We start from the raw sequence: 26,528 nt of genomic DNA, 5'->3' as shown, positions 1-26,528 counted from the left end.
CTGCCGATATTATCGGCCGATAAATGCGTTAAAATGTAATATCGGAAATTATCGGTATCGTTTTTTTTATTATCAGTATCGTTTTTTTTGTTTTTTGTTTTTTTTTATTAAATCCACATAAAAAACACAAGATACACTTACAATTAGTGCACCAACCCAAAAAACCTCCCTCCCCCATTTACACTCATTCACACTCATTCACACAAAAGGGTTGTTTCTTTCTGTTATTAATATTGTGGTTCCTACATTATATATCAATATATATCAATACAGTCTGCAAGGGATACAGTCCGTAAGCACACATGATTGTGCGTGCTGCTGGTCCACTAATAATACTAACCTTTAACAGTTAATTTTACAAATTTTCATTAATTACTAGTTTCTATGTAACTGTTTTTATATTGTTTTACTTTCTTTTTTATTCAAGAAAATGTTTTTAATTTATTTATCTTATTTTATTTGATTCATTTTTTTAAAAAGTACCTTATCTTCACAATACCTGGTTGTCCAAATTAGGCATAATAATGTGTTAATTCCACGACTGTATATATCGGTTGATATCGGTATCGGTTGATATCGGTATCGGTAATTAAAAAGTTGGACAATATCGGCATATCGGCAAAAAGCCATTATCGGACATCCCTAGTAATTACCGTAGTATATAGGGGTTCCTGCTACCACGGAGGGGATTGTCGGGACAGAGATGACTGTTTGGGAACGCAAAGCGTCCCATTTATTAACAATAAATCTTTCAATCATTCAATCAAACTTTCACATCTTTGACATGGCGACAAGCATTCGTGCAGAGTACAAATAATACAACGGTGCAAAGTAATACAAAGTGCTCGCCTGTACGTTATCAAAATAACCAGCCTACCGGTATATGAAAAGTCAGTCTTTAATCATTGTGTTATCGTCTTCCTCCTGCGTACTAAAACCACCGAAATCCTCTTCGTCGGTGTCGGAGAAGAACAGGCCGTATATAAGCCGCACCGTTGTATAAGCCGCAGGGACCAGAACGAGGGGAAAAAGTAGCGGCTTATAGTCCGGAAATTACGGTATTTGAATGACTCTTACCATAATATGTTACGTTAACATACCAGGCACGTTCTCAGTTGGTTATTTATGCCTCATATAACGTACACTTATTCAGACTGTTGTTCACTATTCTTTAGACATTTTAAATTGCCTTTCAAATGTCTATTCTCGGTGTTTGGGTTTTATCAAATATATTTCCCCAAAAAATGCGACTTATACTCTAGTGCGACTTATACTCCGAAAAATAGGTATGCTCATGGTTTTCTGGCACCATCTGGTCGTTAAAAGGTGCAATTGCATCGAAACAATTTTTTTCTTGTTTTTAAAATCAGCAAGAATAAGATTCATTCGGTTTTCATGGAAAAAGTGTCATAATAAACCTGTCAGTTTTGGGACTAACGCGTTACTAAGTAACGCGTTACTGTAACGCCGTTAGTTTCGGCGGTAACTAGTAATCTAACGCGTTATTTTTTATATGCAGTAACTCAGTTACCGTTACTGCATGATGCGTTACTGCGTTATTTTACGTTATTTTTATGTAGTATCGGCTAGAAACAGAAGATCTGAGTGTGTTTTATTGGGGCGCTCCGGTGGAAAATAAGAGGCGTGCTTTCTGTGGGTGGGGGAAAGCACGCCTCCAGAGCCGTACTTCGGGGCTAACAACCTTCACTTTACCCGGAAGAGGGTCTTTACAGCTGAGGGTGAATGACGAGACCGGCGGTTTGTTGCAACTTTGTGACTTTATTGCACGCAGCCATCCACCAAGCTAGAACACCTGCACGCACTCACTGTCGCCGCTCCCTCACCTCTCTCGCCCACTCACTCACTGATGTCACTCACCTCACATGTTGTCATATCTTAAAGGGCCACACACATAACAACTAACAAGACATCATGGTGAAGCCAGAAGTCGAGTTTTTTAACATGGAGACATTCTCAATACTTTTCTTTTGTCGAGCACAAAGAAAATAACATTTTAGTTAAATGTAAGTTGTGTCTTGGATCAAAGATCCTATCTACTTAGAGTTAAAGTTAAAGTGCCATTATGTTGCAGCTATTTAAAATAGTTTTGTCAATTTTTTCTGGCCTGAAATAAATTAGCCCTTTGAAACGTATCTTTGTCTTTGTGTGTTGTATGTAGACCACATTGTTTGTGTGTTGTATGTAGACCACATTGTTTGTGTGTTGTATGTAGAGCACATTGCTTTCTGAGTTCAGTGATGCAAATGCATGTCAAGTTGATCAACAGATGGTATTATTCTCCAGTGCAATAACAGTACTGAAATGAAGGCTAAAAGGGCATTAATGGGAGCCTTAAAAAAAAGGGGGGGAAAAGAAGTAACTAAATAGTTACTTTTCACAGTAACGCATTACTTTTTGGTGTAAGTAACTGAGTTAGTAACTGAGTTACTTTTGAAATAAAGTAACTAGTAATTGTAACTAGTTACTGGTTTTCAGTAACTAACCCAACACTGAAACCAGTCTGTTAAAAATATCAGTTATAATAGGATTCTATGGGGCTTCAAGATTTTTGAAAAGAAAGTGTGTATACTTTGTTTATATCCTATTTTAACAACTTTACAATCAAAACACCATGCAACTTTATAAATAAAACTCGTCCTCGGTGGAATTTCAGACCACTAACCTTCAAACTGAACAATCATATCTCACATAAGGAACACATGTAATACCCATTCTGGGGCATAGGGGTGCACAAGGGTTAAGTCGATGTCAACATGTATGGTCAAAAAAATTGAAACCCAAAATTGTCATTTCTGTGAAAATTGGCGTGTTCATGTTGACATGTGTTGTAGTATTGTTACCGTTGCAGCGACATAACTACTGACGAGGTACACAGCATTAAAACGTGACACACTGACTTCCTGTTCAGTGGAAATTAACATTCAAAATAAAAGCATGGTAGTATTAGCCAGGATTCTACCATAGCAACGAAACAAAATGCACCTTTTTGTTTTAGCGTGTTTTTTTAGATGGTTAGTCACCTAAAGAAAGATTTGAGAATGTGGTTTATTGCCAGTATATTCAAGATGAGAAATGATAGCAGCTGCGTATAAAATATATGAAAACAGAATAAAAATAAAAATTTACGAATGGACTAAAATTATTTAAAAATCCTTAACTATTGCCTAGTCTCTTTATGTCTCTGGCCACGGTCACAAGTAAATGTGCAAGCAATGGCTGCTTTCAGTTTCTAATATGCCAGTTCTAGTTGTGTGCAAATATACCATGATAAAATCATAAGTATATTAGGAAATAAGTTGTAATGTAACAACATTTAACAAAGGAATCAAGTTGTTACTTTATGAGAAAAAAGTCAGAAATTTGACAAGAAGAATTCTGGTTAATGTATAGCTGTGAAGCAACAGTTAAATGGGATATTTTTCCCAAATATGGATATGTCAAGTTCCTAGACAGCTCCTGGGTTCAGATTTTTTAGTTTAAATTGCTGTGGAAAGTTAGACCTTCGCTCGTTGAAATGATAACTATATTTACCTACTACTATTTTACACGATGTTGCGCTTTTCTGGGTACACATAGCCGCTTTACAACCCTCCAAGAATTAAACAGAATTCCTTGAAAAAATGTGACCTCATTCTTGGAACTTAATGATATATTTATATATTTTACTTTGTATTGTAAATTATTTTTATTTTGTTGGGTTTGATTACTTTACTACTCACCAACTCCTGTTTTTTTCTCAAAACGTACATTTTTTATGACAACATAATTATTTCCTAGTATTGTATCCATCCATCCATCCATTCATTTTCTACCGCTTGTCCCTTTTGGGGTCATTTTTGATCATTAATTATGGTTATTATTATTATCAATATTTAATGCACACATCAGTTCTACATTGGTATTAATCCTATATTTAACATTGTCCAGTATCAGGGGATGATGTATTGCAGTGTTTTTCAACCACTGTGCCGCGTCACACCAGTGTGCCGTGAGATACAGTCTGGTGTGCCGTGGGAGATTATCTAATTTCACCTATTTGGGTTAAAAACATTGTTTGCAAACCAGTAATTATAGTCTACAAATGATGTGTTGTTGTTGAGTGTCGGTGCTGTCTAGAGCTCGGCAGAGTAACCGTGTAATACTCTTCCATCTCAGTAGGTGGCAGCCGGTGGCTAATTGCTTTGTAAATGCAGGTAAAAAGGAGTCTGATGCTAAAACCAAAAGTAAACAAAAGGTGAGTGCCCCTAAGAAAAGGCATTGAAGCTTAGAGAAGGCTATGCAGAACAAAATTAAAATTGAACTGGCTACAAAGTAAACAAAAACAGGATGCTGGACGACAGCAAAGACTTACTGCGGAGCAAAGATGGCGTCCACAATGTACATCCGAACATGACATGACAATCAACAATGTCCCCACAAAGAAGGATAAAAACAACTGAAATATTCTTGATTGCTAAAACAAAGTAGATGCGGGAAATATCGCTCAAAGGAAGACATGAAACTGCTACAGGAAAATACCAAAAAAAAGAGAAAAAGCCACCAAAATAGGAGCGCAAGACAAGAACTAAAACACTACACACAGGAAAACAGCAAAACAGTCCAAATAAGTCAGGATGTGACAGGTGGTGACAGTACACCTACTTTGAGACAAGGGCTATAGTGATGCATGCATGGTTATGGTAAAGTCATATGCAACAATTGCAACAATGACTTTTAACTGTCAACTGAGTTAATGATTTCTGCTGGTGGTGTGCCTCCGGATTTTTTCAACGCAAAAAATGTGCCTTGGTTAAAAAATGGTTGAAAAACACTGATGTATTGTATTGATGTTTAAGAATCAGATTACCGTATTTTTCGGAGTATAAATCGCACCGGCCGAAAATGCATAATAAAGAAGGAAAAAAACATATATAAGTCGCAATGGAGTATAAATCGCATTTTTTGGGGAAATTTATTTAATAAACCCAACACCAAGAATAGACATTTGAAAGGCAATTTAAAATAAATAAAGAATAGTGAACAACAGGCTGAATAAGTGTACGTTATATGAGGCATAAATAACCAACTGAGAAGGTGCCTGGTATGTTAACGTAACATATTATGGTAAGAGTCATTCAAATAACTATAACATATAGAACATGCTATACGTTTACCAAACAATCCGTCACTCCTAATCGCTAAATCCCATGAAATCTTATATGTCTAGTCTCTTACGTGAATGAGCTAAATAATATTATTTGATATTTTACGGTAATGTGTTAATAATTTCACACATAAGTCGCTCCTGAGTATAAGTCGCACCCCCGACCAAACTATGAAAAAAAACTGCGACTTATAGTCCGAAAAATACAGTATCTGAGTAAGGAGGTAGGACGATTTAATAATTTTGCTTCCTCATGCTCCTTTTCGGACACACAGCATGTTTCATTTTATTTTCTTTCATATTACTATTGTTTTTTGCAGATGAATATATTGCATTGGAGATGCTTTTTTGTTTGAATTGTATAGATGGAGAGTATTTTTGGTTTGTTGTGTTTTACAATCCAGAGGCAAATAAGATTCATATTTAATTTTACTGATGTTAAATTCTATTCCAATCTTCCCTGGTGCTAGAGATTGTGTGCGCACGCTGCACTCCAAAGACACGTGGCTGAAAGAAGCACGGACTGTCAGAATAGGAGAAATACCTTACAAGGTGCGAGACGATATTTAATTCGTTGTTGATGATCTTCTGGGTCTGAAGTTTGCTAAAGTACAAACCCCGTTTCCATATGAGTTGGGATTTTGTGTTAGATGTAAATATAAACGGAATACAATGATTTGCAAATCATTTTCAACCCATATTCAGTTGAATATGCTACAAAGACAACATATTTGATGTTCAAACTGATAAACTTTTTTTTTTTGCTAATAATCATTAACTTTAGAATTTGATGCCAGCAACACGTGACAAAGAAGTTGGGAAAGGTGGCAATAAATACTGATAAAGTTGAGGAATGCTCATCAAACACTTATTTGGAACATCCCACAGGTGAACAGGCAAATTGGGAACAAGTGGGTGCCATGATTGGGTATAAAAGTAGATTCCATGAAATGCTCAGTCATTCACAAACAAGGATGGGGCGAGGGTCACCACTTTGTCAACAAATGCGTGAGCAAATTGTTGAACAGTTTAAGAAAAACCTTTCTCAACCAGCTATTGCAAGGAATTTAGGGATTTCACCATCTACGCTCCGTAATATCATCCAAGGGTTCAGAAAATCGAAATCACTGCACGTAAGCAGCTAAGCCCGTGACCTTCGATCCCTCAGGCTGTACTGCATCAACAAGCGACATCAGTGTGTAAAGGATATCACCACATGGGCTCAGGAACACTTCAGAAACCCACTGTCAGTAACTACAGTTGGTCGCTACATCTGTAAGTGCAAGTTAAAACTCTCCTATGCAAGGCGAAAACCGTTTATCAACAACACCCAGAAATGCCGTCGGCTTCGCTGGGCCTGAGCTCATCTAAGATGGACTGATACAAAGTGGAAAAGTGTTCTGTGGTCTGACGAGTCCACATTTCAAATTGTTTTTGGAAACTGTGGACGTCGTGTCCTCCGGACCAAAGAGGAAAAGAACCATTCGGATTGTTATAGGCGCAAAGTTGAAAAGCCAGCATCTGTGATGGTATGGGGGTGTATTAGTGCCCAAGACATGGGTAACTTACACATCTGTGAAGGCGCCATTAATGCTGAAAGGTACATACAGGTTTTGGAACAACATATGTTGCCATCCAAGCAACGTTACCATGGACGCCCCTGCTTATTTCAGCAAGACAATGCCAAGCCACGTGTTACATCAACGTGGCTTCATAGTAAAAGAGTGCGGGTACTAGACTGGCCTGCCTGTAGTCCAGACCTGTCTCCCATTGAAAATGTGTGGCGCATTATGAAGCCTAAAATAGCACAAGGGAGACCCCCGGACTGTTGAACAACTTAAGCTGTACATCAAGCAAGAATGGGAAAGAATTCCACCTGAGAAGCTTCAAAAATGTGTCTCCTCAGTTCCCAAACGTTTACTGAGTGTTGTTAAAAGGAAAGGCCATGTAACACAGTGGTGAACATGCCCTTTCCCAACTACTTTGGCACGTGTTGCAGCCATGAAATTCTAAGTTAATTATTATTTGCAAAAAAAAAATAAAGTTTATGAGTTTGAACATCAAATATGTTGTCTTTGTAGTGCATTCAATTGAATATGGGTTGAAAAGGATTTGCAAATCATTGTATTCCGTTTATATTTACATCTAACACCCATTTCCCAACTCATATGGAAACGGGGTTTGTATTATTCATACTTATCGGTTGAACTAATGACCTTCCATATCTCCATGTCAGATGGTGAAGGGCTTCTCTAATCGTTCCCGCAAGGCTCGCGTGGCGACCGAGCAGAAGGATGAAAACGACCTGGCTCTGTTTGGAGAATGGCAGACTGAAGAGTATCAACCACCAATAGCTGTGGATGGAAAGGTAATCACTGGCTATCCAACTTAGCTGCATTCATTTTCTTTACCTGTCTTCTTACGTTGCTTTCAGGTTCCCCGCAACGACTACGGCAACGTGTACTTGTTTAAAGCCTGCATGTTGCCGGTGGGCTGTGTCCACCTCAGGCTGGCCAACCTCAACCGCGTTGCCAAGAAGTTGGACCTCGACGCTGCCCCCGCCGTCACCGGCTTCGACTTCCACGGGGGATATTCGCACGCGGTGTAAGACTACACAGCACTCACTAGACACACACATTTGACACACACGTGTGCTGATGTAATTTTGTGAGCTGAGGTCCTGGCGAGTTGCGGTTCCATTGTATGGCATCATAGATCATTTGAGAATGTCTGGTGGGTTACATTGTGGTTGTTTATTATCATGCACTGCTAGCTCTCCCATGTGGTGCACGCCAAGAACTGTCAGCATTCCCTCGATATCGTTGGCAAAAATTAAGTATTTTTCTTCTTTTAATCTTGTGACGTCACAGAAAAATGCAAGTCCATTTTTAAAGTTTTTACTATGGAAATATGCAACTTTTTCTATAAAATGTACAATTATTTTTCTTTAAAATGTACAACATTTTCCTCCAAAATGTACAACTTTTTCTCACAAAATGTTATTTTTCTTCAAAAATATACAACTTTTTTTCTCAAATATAGGGTTTTTTTTTTTTTGGTTACACAATTTTTTCTTTTAAATAATGACTTTTTCTCTTCTTATATATAGTATTTCTTTGGTATAGCTCGGTTGGTAGAGTTGCTGTGCCAGCAACTTGAGGGTTCCAGGTTCGATCCCCGCTTCCGCCATCCTAGTCACTGCCGTTGTGTCCTTGGGCAAGACACTTTACCCACCTGCTCCCAGTGCCACCCACACTGGTTTAAATGTAACTTAGATATTGGGTTTCACTATGTAAAGCGCTTTGAGTCACTAGAGAAAAAGCGCTATATAAAATGTAATTCACTTCACTTCAATATAAATAACAATTAAAAAATATATATATATTAATAAATATTTATATATGTATATACAATTGTTTGTCTCAAAATATACCTTTTGTCTCAAAAATATATGAAAATCAACCATTTTCAAAAACACCATTTTACTATTTTCACTAGAATGTACCCCTTTTTTGTGAAAGTATGCTCCCTTTTTTCCACAAAATTATGTCACTTTTTTGTTGTTTCGTCAGTCTTATTGACTTAATTCTCAAAATGTTTGCTACTTTTTGTCTCATATATTCATGAAAATCAACCATTTTTCCATATTTATTTTTGAAATCAGCATTTTTACCATTTTCACCAAAACAATGTATAACACTTTTCTTGAAAATGTGCTCCTTTAAAAAAAAAAACATGTTTTAACTTAATCCCAAAACATGTCCCTTTTTCTCATCATATATCCACATCCATGCTACTTTTTAAAAATAATGTCTACTTCTCCTTGTCTCACACATATTCACAAAAATATACAAAATAACATTTGAAATAGATACTTACTATTTTTACCCAAATGTTTTTTTTTTAAATCACCAACTTACTTACTGTGACTTACTGTTTCTTGAAAATATACTTGTTTTTTCTCAAAAATTATGAATTTTTTAAAACAAATTTTTAACCCCATTTTTTTACTAAACTGTAACAAAAAATCTTTAAAATATTTGCATATTTATTTTTTAATGTCTGCATTCCCTCGATATCATTGGCAAAAATTAAGTATTTTTCTTCTTTTAATCATGTGACGTCACAGAAAAATGCAAGTCCATTTTTTTATTTTTTATTATTGAAATATGCAACTTTTTCTTTAAAATGTACAATTATTTTTCTTTAAAATGTACAAAAAATGTTCTCAAATGTACAACTTTTTCTCACAAAATCAAATATAGGTTTTCTTTGGTTCCACATCTTTTTCTTTTAAAGAATGACTTTTTCTTCTTCAGTTAAGTATTTCTTAAAAATGAATAACTATTTAGAAAATATATACATTGATAAATATTTATATATGTGTATATGAAATAAAAAATATTGTCTCAAAATATACTTTTTGTCTCAAAAATATATGATCTCATGAAAATCAACCATTTAAAAAAAAATCCATTTCACTATTTTCACTAGAATGTACCCCTTTTTGGTAAAAATATGCTCCCTTTTTTCACAAAAAAATGTCACTTTTTTGTTGTTTCGTCAACCTTATTGACTTAATTCTCAAAATGTTTACTACTTTTTGTCTCATATATATTCATGAAAATCTACAACAAATATTTATTTTTGAAAACAGCATTTTTACAATTTTCACCCAAACAACGTATAACACTTTTCTTGAAAATGTGCTCCTTTTAAAAAAACAAAACAAAACAAAAAACATTGTAACTTCTAAAATATGTCCTTTTTTTCCCATCATATATCCACACATCTGTGCTATTTTTTTTTAAAATAATGTCTACTTCTCCTTGTTTCACATATGTTCACAAAAATATACAAAATAAAACTTGAAATAGATAATTACTATTTTTACCCCAATTTTTTTTTTAAATCACTTACTTACTGTGACTTACGTTTTCAATATAATAGTTTTTTTTTTCAAAAATAAAAAATGTTTAAAACATTTTTAACCCATTTATTTGCTAAAATATAACATAAAATATTTAAAATATTTAACTTTTACTTTTTTATATCATACTATTTTTGTGTGTATTCCACAAAAATATATTTTCTCTTCAGTGTGGTTCTAGTAGTCCTTCGTAATAAACAACAGCAAGGTAATGGATATGTGCTTACAGTATTGTATTTTCCAGACTACAAGGCGCACTTAAAATCCTCTTTTTGTTCCTCAAAACTCGACAGTGTGCCTTATAACCCGGTGCGCCTAATGTACGGAATAATTCTGCTTTTGCTTACCGACCTCGAAGCAATTTAATTTGGTACATGGTGTAATGATAAGTGTGACCAGTCAAACATAAGAGATACGTGTAGACTGCAGTATGATGGCAATATGACTCAAGTAAACAACACCCAACATTTTATATGTTCCATTGAAAATATAAAACATTACACTAGGCGCTCAGAAATCCATCAAAATGTTTTAGTACAACTTCGGTAAGCTATTAAGCCGTACCCTTGATGGATTTTCGGCGCATTAAACATACGAGTATTATTATGCTGAGACATATTATCTGGCGTTTTCTTTCGCAATATTATGCAAAAGCAACTTTTCTTAACTTCTGGTACCTGCTGATCTGTATTTGGTATCTGCATAAAATTATATTTATTTAAATGAAATCCCATTTGTGCTACAGCACTGATGGCTACATAGTGTGTGAGGAGCACGAGGAGATCCTGAGGGCCGCCTGGGTGGAAGAACAAGAGATTCAAAAACAGAAGGAAAAAGAGGTGTGTGGGTGTGCTCTTTTAAAGGCATCTGTTTATGACTGATCAGATCCTCACCCCAAACCAACCTACCTTTTCTCTCGCATTGTTCAGAAACGAGAAAAGAGAGTTGTCTCCAACTGGACTCTCCTGGTGAAAGGCTTGCTGATCCGAGAACGTATTCAACAGCGTTACGGCAAGAAGGGCCTCTCTTCGACTAAAGCCGACGGAGACAAATGTGACGGACTTTCTTCGGACGAGGACACCGTTGTGGAGGAAAATCCCAGCAGTAAAACGGCGTCGGAGACCCTGGCTATGTCCTGGCCCCAAAACAGACAAACGGAGGAGGAACAAGGAGGTGTCAGCGCAATGAAGACAAAGCGGGACAGGAGAGGGAAAGAAAAACATTTGTTCCCCTTTGAGAAAGCATGAAACATTTTCACTTTGCACTTAACTCACTGGAATCACTCCTAAAAAAAAAACACACACATTTTTAACGCACAAATGGGCAGTTTTAGTGACAGCTAATCAAAAGAGGCAACATGTTAATATACACATTTCACACAGAGGCCACATAAAAGAGGAAACTATTTTTGTATGTGAATAAATTTAAAAAAATCATGGTGGATGTTGTGATCATGATATATGCATGAAACCTTTTTTTTGACAAAACTTTTCAGTACCTTTTGAAGAACTACAGAGCTAAACACTGCAATGTTTTCATCCAAATACTACTAAAAATGTCAGCATCGCATCTGTTAACATACTCAATATGTTGTCCAAAACACTGGAGAGTTCTGCTGTGGGTAATGCAAGGACACCCAACAACCTGATTTTTAGTCCCCATATGGCTTTTACAATCATTTTATGGCACAGTCTTTAAGCATTATTGGAAGGATGGATGGAATTGCTCTCTTCAGATAGGGCAGAAGTGTCAAAGTCGTCTTCACTGAGGGCCACATCGCAGTTATGTTCGGCCCCAGAGGGCCGCTTCTCACAATGAATACTATTATTACACAATTTTTTAATGCATTTTATTACATTTTTTGAAAAATAAAATAAAAATATGGTCAGTTGCAATAATTTCACCTCAAAATTTAGCGTATGTTACTGTAAGTGGAAAAACAGTACTGCAGTTTTTATAGTTAAATTCAAAAAAGGCAGCTCAGTTGCCAGAATTTTACTGTAAATAAAAAAAACCCTGCATTTTACAGTAAAATTTGGGTACGTGAGCTGCCAGTTTTTTTTGTTTTTTTTTACTGCAAATCAACAACTGTAGATTTTTCGGTGTATTACTGCAAATGCCAAAACGACACCACAGTTTATTACAATTTTAAAAAAGTACTGTTTTTTTCATTTAAAGAAAAATGCTGTAAATTTCACAATTTTACCATGAAATCTATTGCTACTTTTACATTGGACAATTTGATGATAACTTGCTTTGAAATCATTATTATTAGTATTTATTTATATTTTAAAAAATTATTAGAATGTTTAATAATATATTTTTGCATAATTAGACAATATTTAAGTTAACATCATTTGCGATTACATGGACTACATTTTTTTTTCCTCCCAAAATAGAAAGAATACATTTAGAAAGAAAAGTTACAGTACTTTATTGATACATATTATTTCCAGGGCCAAATAAAATGAAGTGGCGGGACACATCTGGCCCCCGGGCCTTGAATTTGACACCTGTGAGATAGTGGTTATCCCTGTTGCCTATTAAGTGGAGCAGTTTGGACCTTAATAATTTTAATAACTACCAACCTGTATTCAACTTACGGTTCTTTAGCAAAAGTCTAGAAAAACGTTTTGGTTTTTTTTAACCAAGTCAATTACTTTTTAAACAGAAACAACATTTTGGAGTCCGGTTTCAAGATGAGCCACAGCGCCTTTCAAGATTTTAAACCTCAGGTAGAATTTAAATGATGCATGTTCATCAGGAACCCATGAAATAAGGTGAATAAGCTCCATTTTAGGTCACATTGTTTTTAAACTTTAGACGCTACCTCTTGGAAATGTCATCAGGAGGCACATGATGATACACCAAGCCTGGGCAATTATTTTGACTCGGGGGGCCACATTTAGAGAAAAGAATGTGTCTGGGGGCCGGTATATCTTTTTTTAGGAACACTAATATAAAACCTCACAATAATGTCTGATTGAATGCTAAAAATGTTATGACAGACCGGCTTAAAAAACGTTATGGAATTTTACATTTTTCTATGAACGATAAAACACTGAATATTGACAAAATATGAATGTCACAACCCCTTTCGATCGACATATTTTACAATCAAGTGAAATGCAACAAACAGTGAAATATGAACGCGAAGGGTACAAAATAAACCCACCTACAATCTGATACATCTGATATTTGCTGAATTTCCCCCCGGGATCAATAAAGTACTTTATATTCTATTCTATTCTATTCTATATATCACTAAGCTTTAGAACTTTGTTGTGAAAATCTCCTTCCGCGTCTGTGGAAACGCTCCCCGCCCACACTGCTTGGTGCCTCGTCTGAGCTGCTGTGACGTAGATTACCATAGTAACTAATTAGATTACCATAATTAGAAAACAGGACTGCACATCATAATGGCAGCTACAGTTTCCATCTTAATGATCTAAAAAAAATATTTGGGAATGTCCGGCGGGCCAGATTGAAAAGCTCAACCGGTCGCATGGGTCTTAATTTGCCCAGGTCTGTATGATACACAGTTGTCGGATACCCTTTTTAACTGCATTTTAGACATCGAGTCATGGATAGAATAGGATGGATTTTATTCATCCCTGCAGTTGCCCAAAAATAAGGTAAAAAAAACACATGAAAACAAGAGGGAAATCTTAAAGAGCACAAACATCTCAACCAGGTTTTAGGTCCTGAAGGCCAGAGAGAGAAACTGACCAAATGTACTCAATTTCAAGACAACAAAACATTAAAAAAAATCCCTGATATCAAAATTATTACAAAAATAAGTTTTTGATACTCACTTTAAAAAAAGGTAAAAGGCAAATCTTTTTAATCAGGCGTTTTACTTAACATTTTTAATTTGTCTTCGTTTTTTAATTTGTATTTATTTATTTAATTACTACTAATATTTTTCTTACGGTTTTATGTTCTTACCTTTTTTTTTTTTTTTTTTACCTTATATTGCTTTTGTATTTTTTGAATTATTAGTTTAACTTTTTTTTTTTTAATTCTTCGTTTTTTAATTTTTTTAAATGTATTTAATTACTACTAACATTTTTCTTACGGTTTTATGTTCGTACCTTTATATTCTGCGCTGGGTCGTTTTTGTATTTTTTTAATTATTAATTTAACTTTTTTTTTTTTTTTTTTTTTTACTGTTGCCTGTGATTGAAAATGAATTTATCAATAAAGTTTTGATTGACCGATTGATTGATTAAGGTGTGCAGTGTTTTTTTGTGTGTCAAAAATGACTAAGACATGTATACTTTAAAATACTGACGACTTACGTTTGATCCTTTATTATTTATTAACGATTATCCATACAGCAGGTGTTCCTACCGGTCGAACTCTCGCATGCCACAAATGCTCGTACACTACACTTTCAATGAAAATGGGCCGACATAAATGTTTTTGACTAGGTTGAAAACGTACTACTAAATGTATGTAGCTATGAATTCAGACTTTGGGGTGATTTAAAAAGCGCATTTGAGTGACGTTCCAGCGGCGTTTATCGTTCTCCCTAACTTTAAACTTGGAAATTCCGACTCTCTTCAGTACACCTGGAACGCATCACGTTTTCCGCTTTAACAGCTAACGCTCGGAGCGCCTTTGTAGTCCCTTTCTGCCACTAAAAGACACTTTTCTATCGCACCGTGGACCGGACTGCCGCCGCACTCTGAGGTAAATATCACAAACTTTACGTAGCATTAAAACACGGCTTTTTTCAAACGCGTTTAAGCGGATTGTCCGGTAGCTGAGGGCCTTGTTTACATGCCAAATCCACGGATTTAAAGAGTGGGCAAGAGGCGTAAGCACAACGATGACCAGCTAACAACCATGCTAGCTGTAATATCGTAAAGTCCTAAAAATGACGTGTGAAGCTTTTTATTTTATTTTAATAACAATTCCTTTGTAAAGTTACTCTTTGAATTCTCTGCTTATTGCCTTTGTGTTGCTGCATGACTCGATGTTTAAATGTTGGCAAGCTAATCCGGCTAACACAAATTAGCCAGTCCGTGTGGCGTTCAGGGTTTACTGCCAAATAAATGAAATGAATGTTGTGTAAAAACAACATGTTAGTTTGGTTAGACTTCATCTTGAACATAACATCTCCCATCCCCCATCTTTTAGGACGCGTTACAAAAACTGTGCTGAGTCGCTGTGATACATTAGCTTAGCAAGGATGTGTGTCACCCACTTTAAAGAGCCTATTTTTAGCCGGGCGTTCGGCTGGCACCAGGAGGACCGCCTGGCTGGATCACCCGGACTCTATCGGTGGACTTTTACTTTTAAACGCCCCCACTGTCTGCAAAAAAAAAACATAATCCAATCCATGTCATGGGGCACACATAACAAGAGGATCAATGCTGCGAGGCTTTTATTTTGGGAGTGTCGTCATTGTTTTATATTACACCCAACACACTCCTTAACCCTTGTGTGGTGTTCGGGTCTGTGGGACCCGTTTTCATTTTTTATTCAAAGTATAATGATACAATTAATTAATTTTTCAAACTGAGACTCACTGACTTTGGCTCATTTTCTGTGAAGAACATACAAACCCCGTTTCCATATAAGTTGGGAAATTGTGTTAGATGCAAATATAAACGGAATACAATGATTTGCTAATCATTTTCAACCCATATTCAGTTGAATATGCTGCAAAGACAACATATTTGATGTTCAAAATGATAAACATTTTTTTTGTTGCAAATATTCATTAACTTTAGAATTTGATGCCAGCAACACGTGACAAAGGAGTTGGGAAAGGTGGCAATAAATACTGATAAAGTTGAGGAATGCTCATCAAACACTTATTTGGAACATCCCACAGGTGAAGAGGCAAATTGGGAACAGGTGGGTGCCATGATTGGGTGTAAAAGTAGATTCCATGAAATGCTCAGTCATTCACAAACAAGGATGGGGCGAGGGTCACCACTTTGTCAACAAATGCGTGAGCAAATTGTTGAACAGTTTAAGAAAAACCTTTCTCAACCAGCTATTGCAAGGAATTTAGGGATTTCACCATCTACGGTCCGTAATATCATCAAAGGGTTCAGAGAATCTGGAGAAATCACTGCACGTAAGCAGCTAAGCCCGTGACCTTCGATCCCTCAGGCTGTACTGCATCAACAAGCGACATCAGTGTGTAAAGGATATCACCACATGGGCTCAGGAACACTTCAGAAACCCACTGTCAGTAATTACAGTTGGTCGCTACATCTGTAAGTGCAAGTTAAAACTCTCCTATGCAAGGCGAAAACCGTTTATCAACAACACCCAGAAACGCCGTCAGCTTCGCTGGGCCTGAGCTCATCTAAGATGGACTGATACAAAGTGGAAAAGTGTTCTGTGGTCTGACGAGTCCACATTTCAAATTGTTTTTGGAAACTGTGGACGTCGTGTCCTCCGGACCAAAGAGGAAAAGAACCATCCGGATTGTTATAGGCGCAAAGTTGAAAAGCCAGCATCTGTGATGGTATGGGGGTGTATTAGTGCCCAAGACATGGGTAACTTACACATCTGTGAAGGTGCCATTAATGCTGAAAGGTACATACAGGTTTTGGAGCAACATATGTTGCCATCCAAGCAACGTTACCATGGACGCCCCTGCTTATTTCAGCAAGACCATGCCAAGCCACGTGTTACATCAACGTGGCTTCATAGTAAAAGAGTGCGGGTACTAGACTGGCCTGCCTGTAGTCCAGACCTGTCTCCCATTGAAAATGTGTGGCGCATTATGAAGCCTAAAATACCACAAGGGAGACCCCCGGACTGTTGAACAACTTAAGCTGTACATCAAGCAAGAATGGGAAATAATTCCACCTGAGAAGCTTCAAAAATGTGTCTCCTCAGTTCCCAAACGTTTACTGAGTGTTGTTACAAGGAAAGGCCATGTAACACAGTGGTGAACATGCCCTTTCCCAACTACTTTGGCACGTGTTGCAGCCATGAAATTCTAAGTTAATTATTTGCCAAAAAAAAAAAAAGTTTGAGTTTGAACATCAAATATGTTGTCTTTGTAGTGCATTCAATTGAATATGGGTTGAAAAGGATTTGCAAATCATTGTATTCCGTTTATATTTACATCTAACACAATTTCCCAACTCATATGGAAACAGGGTTTGTACATCAGAATACATACAAACATAAGTCGCACTCGAGTATAAGTCGCATTTTTGGGGGAAATGTATTTGATAAAATCCAACACCAAGAATAGACATTTGAAAGGCAATTTAAAATAAATAAAGAATAGTGAACAACAGGCTGAATAAGTGTACGTTATATGAGGCATAAATAACCAGCTGAGAACGTGCCTGGTATGTTAACGTAACATATTATGGTAAGAGTCATTCAAATAACTATAACATATAGAACATGCTATACGTTTACCAAACAATCTGTCACTCCCGATCGCTAAATCCGAGGAAATCTTCCTCCCCGGTGTCGCCTCTGGTATGCGTCGTTTCCTTTCTTTCTGCTGCTCGATCGCAGTTTTCTGCTGCATATTTCACTACGTCCAGCTTGTAATTTGCAGTATATGATTTCCTTTTCGGTGCTATTTTCGTTCAGCCCTTCTCAGTTTTTATAAGTTACCGCCAATGTTGAAATAATACATTTTAATATCTACGGATGTAGCAGCAGTTAGCATCCCATGACCCACAATGTTTTTCTGCCATGACGCACAATGCACTTCTGCCATGACCCGCCCCCGCCGAATTCTTATTGGTTGACGTGTGTGACGTTTGCTGACATTTGCTTCTTCTCTTACGCGACTGAGATAAATAATATTATTCTATATTTTACGGTAATGTGTTAATAATAATAATAATTTTACACATAAGTCGCTCCGGAGTATATTTCGCACCCCCGGCCAAACTATGAAAAAAACTGCGATTTATAATCCGAAAAATACGGTACATATAAGATGTCCGGATCCACTACTGGACCCGGGCCTAATAGAAGTGTTGAAATTGATGTTCTGTGTACCACACGCACACACACACAGCAGGCCTAGACAGGAGGAGGACAGAGTGTAGGTACACAGAATATCAGAGGGTCAAATGTGCGAGAAAATGAGAGCAGACAGTGTTGACAAACAATGTTGCAACCTTGTGTGGGAACCGCAGGTGCAGAAACACAAAAGAAGAATCCCTGTGGGATGCAGAAACTGGCCGAGAAATTTTCCGTGCAACGTTCATATCGTTATCCAGCCAGCGTTTGTGGGTCTGATGGACCCGTTGCATTTTGTGGTTTTGAATGCCTCACAATCAAACACTTTTATGTTAAAATACTGAACAGATGTTTATTGGGATGAGGTAAACGTCAGTTCGGTATTTTAACATAAAAGTGTTTGATTGTGAGGCATAAAAAGCCACAAAATGCAACGGGTCCATCAGACCCACAAAAGCTGGCTGAGTAACAACAATATGAACATTACACAAGGGTTAATTAACAATGTGCATTAGAATCTACTGCACCTTGTTAAGGAGTGTAGCGTGAGATATTGTCTGGTGTGCCGTGGGAGATTATGTAATTTCACCAATTTGGGGTAAAAAAAATTTTGCAAACAAGTAATTATAGTCTGAAAATAATGTGTCGGCGCTGTCTAGAATCAGAATCAGAAATACTTTATTAATCCCCAAGGGGAAATTAAAATGTTCAGCACAATCCCATTCAAGATCTGACAAACATTACAGGGAGACAGAACAGGATCGCTGACGGGGTCTGCCAACTTCCGGCGCCCCTTACAAAAAAGGTGAGATGCAGGTAAACAATGGTGGGTGAGCTCGGCAGCGTAACTGTTGTACTCTTCCATGTCAGTAGGTGGCAGTCGGTAGCTAATTGCTTGTAGACATCGGGAACACGTCGTGTGAGACGACGAGGGTCTGCCGTCGTATCTAATGCTTAAACCAAAAAATCAACAAAAGGTGAGTGCCCCTAAGAAAAGGCATTAAAGCTTAGGGAAGGCTACGCAGAACGAAACTGAAACCTAGCTGGCCACAAAGTAAACAAAAACAGAATGCTGGACGACAGCAAAGACTTACAGTGGAGCAAAGACGGCGTCCACAAAGCACACCCGAACATGACATGACAATCAACAATGTCCCCACAAAGAAGGATAGCAACAACTTAAATAGTCTTGATTGCTAAAACAAAGCATGTGCAGGTAATGGCGTTTAAGGAAGACATGAAACTGCTACAGGAAAACACCAACAAAACAGGAAAAGCCACCAAAATAGGAGCGCAAGACAAGAACTAAAAACACTACACACAGGAAAACGGCAAACAACTCCAAATAAGTCACGGCGTGATGTGACAGGTGGTGACAGTACACCTACTTTGAGACAAGAGCTGTAGTGAGGCATGCTTGGTTATGGTTTAAAGTCATATCCAACAATTGCGACGACAACTTTTTACTGCTACTGAGTTTCATTTTTTAATGATTTCTGCTGGTGGTGTGACGCCGGATTTTTTTCAATAAAAAAAATGTGCCTTGGCTCAAAAAAGGTTGAAAAACATTGCATTAAATTAGGGTTGGGCGACATGCCTGAAAACTGCATCACGCTACAAGTTTTTGTATATTGGCCGATGATTATTGATATTTTTTATTACCTACAGTACAGGCCAAAGGTTTGGACACACCTTCTCATTCAATGTGTTTTCTTTATTTTCATGACTATGTACATTGTAGATTCTCAAATCTTTCTTCCGGTGGCTAACCACCTGAAAAAAATGCTAAAACAAAAAAAGGTGCATTTTGTTTCGTTGCTATGGTACAATCCTGGTTAATACTACCATGCTTTTATTTTGACTGTTAATTTCCACTGAACAGGAAGTCAGTGTGTCATGTTTTAATGCTGTGTAACTAGTCAGTAGTTATGTCGCTACAACGATAACAATACTACAACAGCAATTTTGACAGAAATAACAATTTCGGGTTTACATTTTTTTGACACACCTTCTCATTTAATGGGTTTTCTTTATTTTCATGACTATTTACATTGTCGATTGTCACTGAAGGCATCAAAACTATGAATGAACACATGTGGAGTTATGTACTTAACAAAAAAAGGTGAAATAACTGAAAACATATTTTATATACTATCCATCTATCCACTTTCTACCGCTTGTCCCTTTCGGGGTCGCGGGGGGTGCTGGAGCCTATCTCAGCTGCAGAGACAGACAAACATTCACACTCACATTCACACCCTAGGGCCAATTTAGTGTTGCCAATCAACCTATCCTCTAGTTTAGTGGTCCCCAACCACCGGGCCGCACAAGAAATAAAAAATAAAAAAATAATAATTTAAATTAAATCAACATAAAAAGCACAAAATATACATTATATATCAATATAGATCAATACAGTCTGCAGGGATACAGTCCGTAAGCACACATGATTGTATTTCTTTATGACAAGAAAAAAAATTTTTTGTTTGACTCTGTGGAAAAAAGTTTCTACCACTGCAGGGTTCGTTATTGTTTGATCTTCCTATCGCTCCCCAAGACGCTGGCATGAGAGGCGAGCGTGCTATCCACTATGCTAAAAGCTCAACAGTTCGTCTTTCATTGTGCTTTCTTCGCCAGAACACCGGTCCTGACTCTCTCGGCTTCTGTACGCTGGTACTTTTCACCTTTTTCTTGGTGCTCGCTAAGCTTCTATAACCGGCTGTTCATCATCCTCTTTATAGTCTGTCTTGAAAAGATGAGGTTGTGGATCTTCCTTTGTCCAAATATTGTCCAAAAATAGTCATATTTGTTGTCTATTACAAAGTCTGCCATGATTAACATATTTACCTTTGTTGCCGGAAGAAGGAAGTGCGTTACTATGGGCACTGAAATAAATGCGCCCAGAAAATAAGTTCGGGTAATGCTTGGAATGACCAAAATACGGCTTATATTTTACATATTGTTATGAACGTGTCGGTTACTACAGTATATTATATATACTTCCAGCATGTATGTAAAACGTTGATGGCTTTGAAGGCAACATGGGGGAATTCCATCAGCCGAATATTGCAAGCGTTTTTTTATCTTCAAAATCCTTAAAAAAAAGACATGTTCTTGTCTCTCATGATTGTGAATAATGGGCAAAACCCCCCTCCCGCCCCAAAAATGCAATTCCCCATTAAATGTGAACATTTTTATTTTATTTTAAATGTAACCTTCCTCTGATTATAATCCCCTCATTTATCAAGGCAGCAAGGAAATGAGATGTCAACACAACAACAAACAATGTCAACACAATTTTAAAATCACAATAAACACTTAACAATAACCTCTTTAAATTGAGGTGGCACAAATAAGGACTATGCAGGGTTTGCCCTCGGTTGCCAATATTCCTGTGGCAGTGCGAGCGTAGTCAATATTGCACCATCACATTATTTGCTACGATGCATATATTTTCTTTCAAAATGCAAAAAAAACTACATTTTAAAACAAACCTGTTATTCAATGATATTTTATTAGTTCTATATTGATTATTTATATATATATATATATATATATATATATAATTAGCCCCCTCAAGCGTTTTTTAATCATCTTTAGAATCCTAAAAAAAAAAGTGTTTGTCTCTCATAATAACTGTGAACAATAGGCAAAATTCCTCCAAAAAAGTGCAGTTCCCCTTTTGAAATCTTACAAATTTAGCATTATTATCATTTAATTTTTTTTTTTCATTTCATTTATTTATTTATTTCAGGCAATGACATAAAAAAGTACAAAGTTGACAACACATAATAATATAAATTAATATAGTGCAAAAGGTAATGTATAGTACGTAATGCATGATTGTCCAGTTTTGCCTGAAAGGGAGTGGGAAGAAGATAATTTATTTAATCCCACCCCCAGTTCTCCATTCAGTGATTATTCACATGAGTTCACTGTTACTTTGTTCAAGGATTATAATACAGATGTTGTATCATAGTGGCATTACCACAGGTAACAATAATTATTTCACTGTAACAATAATTTGTATCAACAATGTAGGAATAATGAATATACCAACAATGGTTTAGATTTTTTTTCTTTCTTTTTTCTATTGGAACTGAGTATATTGCCCATCGCAGCAATTCCCTTAACTGCAATACAGGTGTGCGTCTCCCTATCCCCTTAAAGCTAAAGCTTGTTCTGCTAATCCTCTAAAACCCTCAGACACATGGCCTTCATCCCGCACATGTTCAATGTAGTACACTGCCAAGATAAGGACAAGAATAACACGACTTAAAACCAGTGGAGATATGGCTACAGAAGGAGGTGCAATATTGTAAACAAAATAATGCATTATGAAAAATGACCACTTTTAATCTCATGCTTTCCTTTGCCGCTGTAAGGATCGATTAAGCTCGGTTGTTATTTTGTTGTAAGGTCATGTTGTTATCACTTAGGGCAGTGAGTCCTCATGTGTAAAGGGCATGAGGTGTGGTCATGATGCAACTGCTAGCCTTTTCATTTGTCATGTCTACATGGCATCAAGTCTGACACAAAGCCATTATATATATATAAAAAAAAATGTACTTATGTCCTATAAAACTTAATAAGGGAACAAAATGTCTAAGGTTGAACACTAAATGTTTGAAATGTAATATTATCACCACAGAAAATAATGCAAATGGTAATAATCAGTTCTAGGGTCAAACTGCGGCTATCAACACATCATTTACATGTATTTTCTAGGTACTCCCGAGACCACTTACATATGTTGTTTTAAGTAACATATACCAACGTAAACGGTCATACAAGCGTAAAAATAAGCTTACCTCTGTCTTACCTTTTGATGACAAAGCCATAGCGCAAAAACGATTTCCGTCATCGTTTACGTAATTTACCTCACATTTCAGTTTTTAAAAACTTTCTTTTTTTTTAATCCTTACACAAGTGTTAAAAGAAGTAAACCCCTGCAAAACATAACATTAACTTTAAAAGTGAGTAATGTCACGTGTGGGCATGCTAAGGCCTGAGCCGATGGATCAATGGATGGAATGATAAATGAAAATGAATTCAGTAACTTTGTCGGTATCGATAAATTGCCATGTCTATGTGTGTTTGGTTGTCTTTGCCTCTTTAAAACAGTTTACAAGAGTGTTCACTCTGTGCACCGCTCTCAGTACCTAGGCGCATTTATTTAATAGCATCATTAAATGAATGCACCAAACCCTCTTGAGAGCCATCCAATCTTTGTCTCGGTGGGCAGAGGTTGGACTGCAGACCCACAGATAAACTGACACAAGGCGCACAAACAAAGCCTTACCAGTCGCTATACTCGCTCGTGAGAAGCACGGCAAAGTAACAAAAAATTAGGAGGAAAAAATATGATCGCAACGCCTAATATGTGTGTGGGAATATTTCGGCTTCAAACCAAATGAGCAAGATGAGTCCCTCAACACGGATGAATGAGCCAGCTTGCCCAAAGTGTTGGCAGCAAAAAAGACAACAAAACAAACCACCCGATCCAGGAAAAGCTAGTGGGAAACTGCATGTTAATGTTCACTCTATTTGTTTGTTGACTATTTCACATAATTGAAAGTAAGATTATAAACCTTCCAATTACAATAAAAATGAAGTCAATGATTGACTTTTGTTAAAGATTTTCCATTGAGCGCTATAAAGTACTGTGATACAAATGTAACATTTGACAAATTCATAGGGGTGCTGAAATTAAACCGATTCACACCCAAATTTGTTATTAATTTCCGATTCTAAATTACCGTAATTTCCGGACTATAAGCCGCTACTTTTTCCCCTTGTTCTGGTCCCTGCGGCTTATACAACAGTGCGGCTTATTTACGGCCTGTTCTTCTCCGACACCGACGAAGAGGATTTTGGTGGTTTTAGTACGCAGGAGGAAGACGATGACACAATGATTAAAGACTGACTTTTCATATACCGGTAGGCTGGTTATTTTGATAACGTACAGGCGAGCACTTTGTATTACTTTTGCACCGTTGTATTATTTGTACTCTGCACGAATGCTGTTCGCCATGTCAAAGATGTGAAATATTGAATGATTGAAAGATTTATTGTTAATAAATGGGACGCTTTGCGTTCCCAAACAGTCATCTCTGTCCCGACAATCCCCTCCGTGGTAGCAGGAACCCCTATATACTACGGTAATTACACATCAAAACCCTGCGGCTTATAGTCGGGTGCGGCTTATATATGGAGAAATCTGTATTTTCCCCTAAATTTAGCTGGTGCGGCTTATAGTCCGGAAATTACGGTAATCATTTTTGAAAATCAATTGAAAACAATAATGATACATTTTGTTGTTTTTTTTGCACTTAAAGGGTTTTCCCTTAATTTAACTGATGGTGGTGCACAGCCACAGCAAAATCATAGCCGCCACACATTAAAAATATTTTTTGTTTTCGTGAAAACAAATTAAACTAACAATGTATTGCAGTCTCCAGAAGAAGTCAAAATTCTAATGCTTTTTAACTTTTATTGCCAATCCTATGCTAACAACCGGCCCAATTCCAGCAGGTTTTACCTACCGCGCAAACACTTCTGTCTCCGTGTTTGTTGACTTATTTCACATGATTGAAAGTAAGATTATAAACCTTCCAATTACATTAAAAAATACGATGAGAAATGTTTATTGCGTTTGTAAAAGGATACTTGAATATAATGATTATTTTAGTTTTTGATTTTGTTTTGAAGTAAAGCTGGCAATAATATAGTTTATCTGCAATAACATGTGGGACAACACATTATACAGTAACATTTGTTTTCGGCGCAGGGCGAGGCATGCTGGATAAAATAATTGACACTCCTTTGAATAGGAATCTGCTTACGTCACATTTCTTTGAACGAGCCTAAAATTAAATGAGCTCTGCTTCTGCTTACTTATTTTCGGACATGCGCAAGTGTAAACACTTTAGTGTAACTACGAAAACAAACAAACCGTGACCATTATTACAACATTGCTTGTTGAAGCAGGTCCTTATTTTGCAGTTAGTGTCAGGGGGTGGGGGGAAAAAGCAAATCCTAGGCAACTACAAAAGCACTCAGACTTCTGACAGTCCCTATCTCTTAATACACTCAAAGTTCGATATAATGCGGTTGTTGGGGTCCATAAAATACCGATCACCTTATGTCCGTGAGCGCATCATATAGATCAGGGGTCACCAACCTTTTTGAAAGCAAGAGCTACTTCTTGGGTACTGATTAATGCGAAGGGCTACCAGTTTGATACACACTTAAATAAATTGCCAGAAATAGCCAATTTGCTCAATTTACCTTTAACTCTATGTTATTATTCATAATTAATGATATTTACACTTAATTGAACGGTTTAAAAGAGGAGAAAACACGAAAAAAATGACAATTACATTTTGAAACATAGTTTATCTTCAATTTAACTCTTTAAAATTCAGAATTCAACCGAAAAAAAGAAGAGAAAAACTTAAAAAAAGAATTTATGGAACATCATTAGTAATTTTTCCTGATTAAGATTAATTTTAGAATTTTGATGACATGTTTTAAATAGGTTAAAATCCAATCTACACTTTGTTAGAATATATAACAAATTGGACCAAGCTATATTTCTAACAAAGACAAATCATTATTTCTTCTAGATTTTCCAGAACAAAAATTTTAAAATAAATTCAAAAGACTTTGAAATAAGATTTAAATTTGATTCTACAGATTTTCTAGATTTGCCAGAATAATTTTTTTGATTTTTAATCATAAGTTTGAAGAAATATTTCACAAATATTCTTCGTCGATAAAACATAAGCTAAAATGAAGAATTAAATTAAAATTTATTTATTATTCTTTACAATTAAAACAATTTTTTTTACTTGAACATTGATTTAAATTGTCAGGAAAGAAGAGGAAGGAATTTAAAAGGTAAAAAGGTATATGTGTTTAAAATACCTAAAATAATTTTTAAGGTTGTATTTTTTCTCTAAAATTGTCTTTCTGAAAGTTATAAGAAGCAAAGTAAAAAAATTTATGAATTTATTTAAACAAGTGAATACCAAGTCTTTAAAATATTTTCTTGGATTTTCAAATTCTATTTGAGTTTTGTCTCTCTTAGAATTAAAAATGTCGGGCAAAGCGAGACCAGCTTGCTAGTAAATAAATAAAATTTAAAAAATAGAGGCAGCTCACTGGTAAGTGCTGCTATTTGAGCTATTTTTAGAACAGGCCAGCGGGCTACTCATCTGGTCCTTACGGGCTACCTGGTGCCCGTGGGCACCGCGTTGGTGACCCCTGATATAGATATATATAATGCTTATTTTTTACCCTTTTCGAAAAAGTTATGTGCATAGATGGGCTGCCTAAACCTTCTTGGTAGATAGTGCCCCCATGTGACTTGACGTGAATGGTGGACTGTGCTACCACGTCACAGAATGGCGCGGGTACTATCCACCAGTAGGTGCCCCTGACAACATCCCGAACCATGGCAGCCCA

General features: G+C 36.5%; 2 protein-coding genes across 7 annotated transcripts in view; both read left to right on the top strand.

Annotated features, from left to right (window-relative positions):
* xpc (xeroderma pigmentosum, complementation group C) overlaps positions 1–11,624 on the top strand; it is a 31,261-nt gene extending 19,637 nt beyond the window's left edge. The window contains exons 10-14 of the mRNA XM_062054459.1: positions 5,635–5,716; positions 7,401–7,532; positions 7,599–7,768; positions 10,840–10,933; positions 11,024–11,624. Of these exons, the coding sequence (XP_061910443.1) occupies positions 5,635–5,716; positions 7,401–7,532; positions 7,599–7,768; positions 10,840–10,933; positions 11,024–11,341 (796 nt within the window). The 3' untranslated portion in view covers positions 11,342–11,624. The remainder of the gene's footprint in view (positions 1–5,634; positions 5,717–7,400; positions 7,533–7,598; positions 7,769–10,839; positions 10,934–11,023) is intronic.
* Positions 11,625–14,514: 2,890 nt separating this feature from the next.
* arih2 (ariadne homolog 2 (Drosophila)) overlaps positions 14,515–26,528 on the top strand; it is a 45,301-nt gene continuing 33,287 nt past the window's right edge. For 2 of the 6 annotated variants that reach the window (XM_062054472.1, XM_062054473.1), the window contains exons 1-3: positions 14,515–14,789; positions 18,806–18,864; positions 18,933–19,036. The gene's annotated coding sequence lies outside the window, so the exon portion shown is untranslated. Of the gene's footprint in view, positions 14,790–18,805; positions 18,865–18,929; positions 19,037–26,528 lie in introns of all 6 variants that reach the window. The other 4 variants (XM_062054470.1, XM_062054471.1, XM_062054469.1 and 1 more) reach the window with 2 other exon arrangements.

Source organism: Entelurus aequoreus, linkage group LG07, assembly GCF_033978785.1.
Source record: "Entelurus aequoreus isolate RoL-2023_Sb linkage group LG07, RoL_Eaeq_v1.1, whole genome shotgun sequence".
Taxonomy (NCBI): Eukaryota; Metazoa; Chordata; class Actinopteri; order Syngnathiformes; family Syngnathidae; genus Entelurus; species Entelurus aequoreus.
This window is presented reverse-complemented; position numbering and strand designations above follow the sequence as displayed.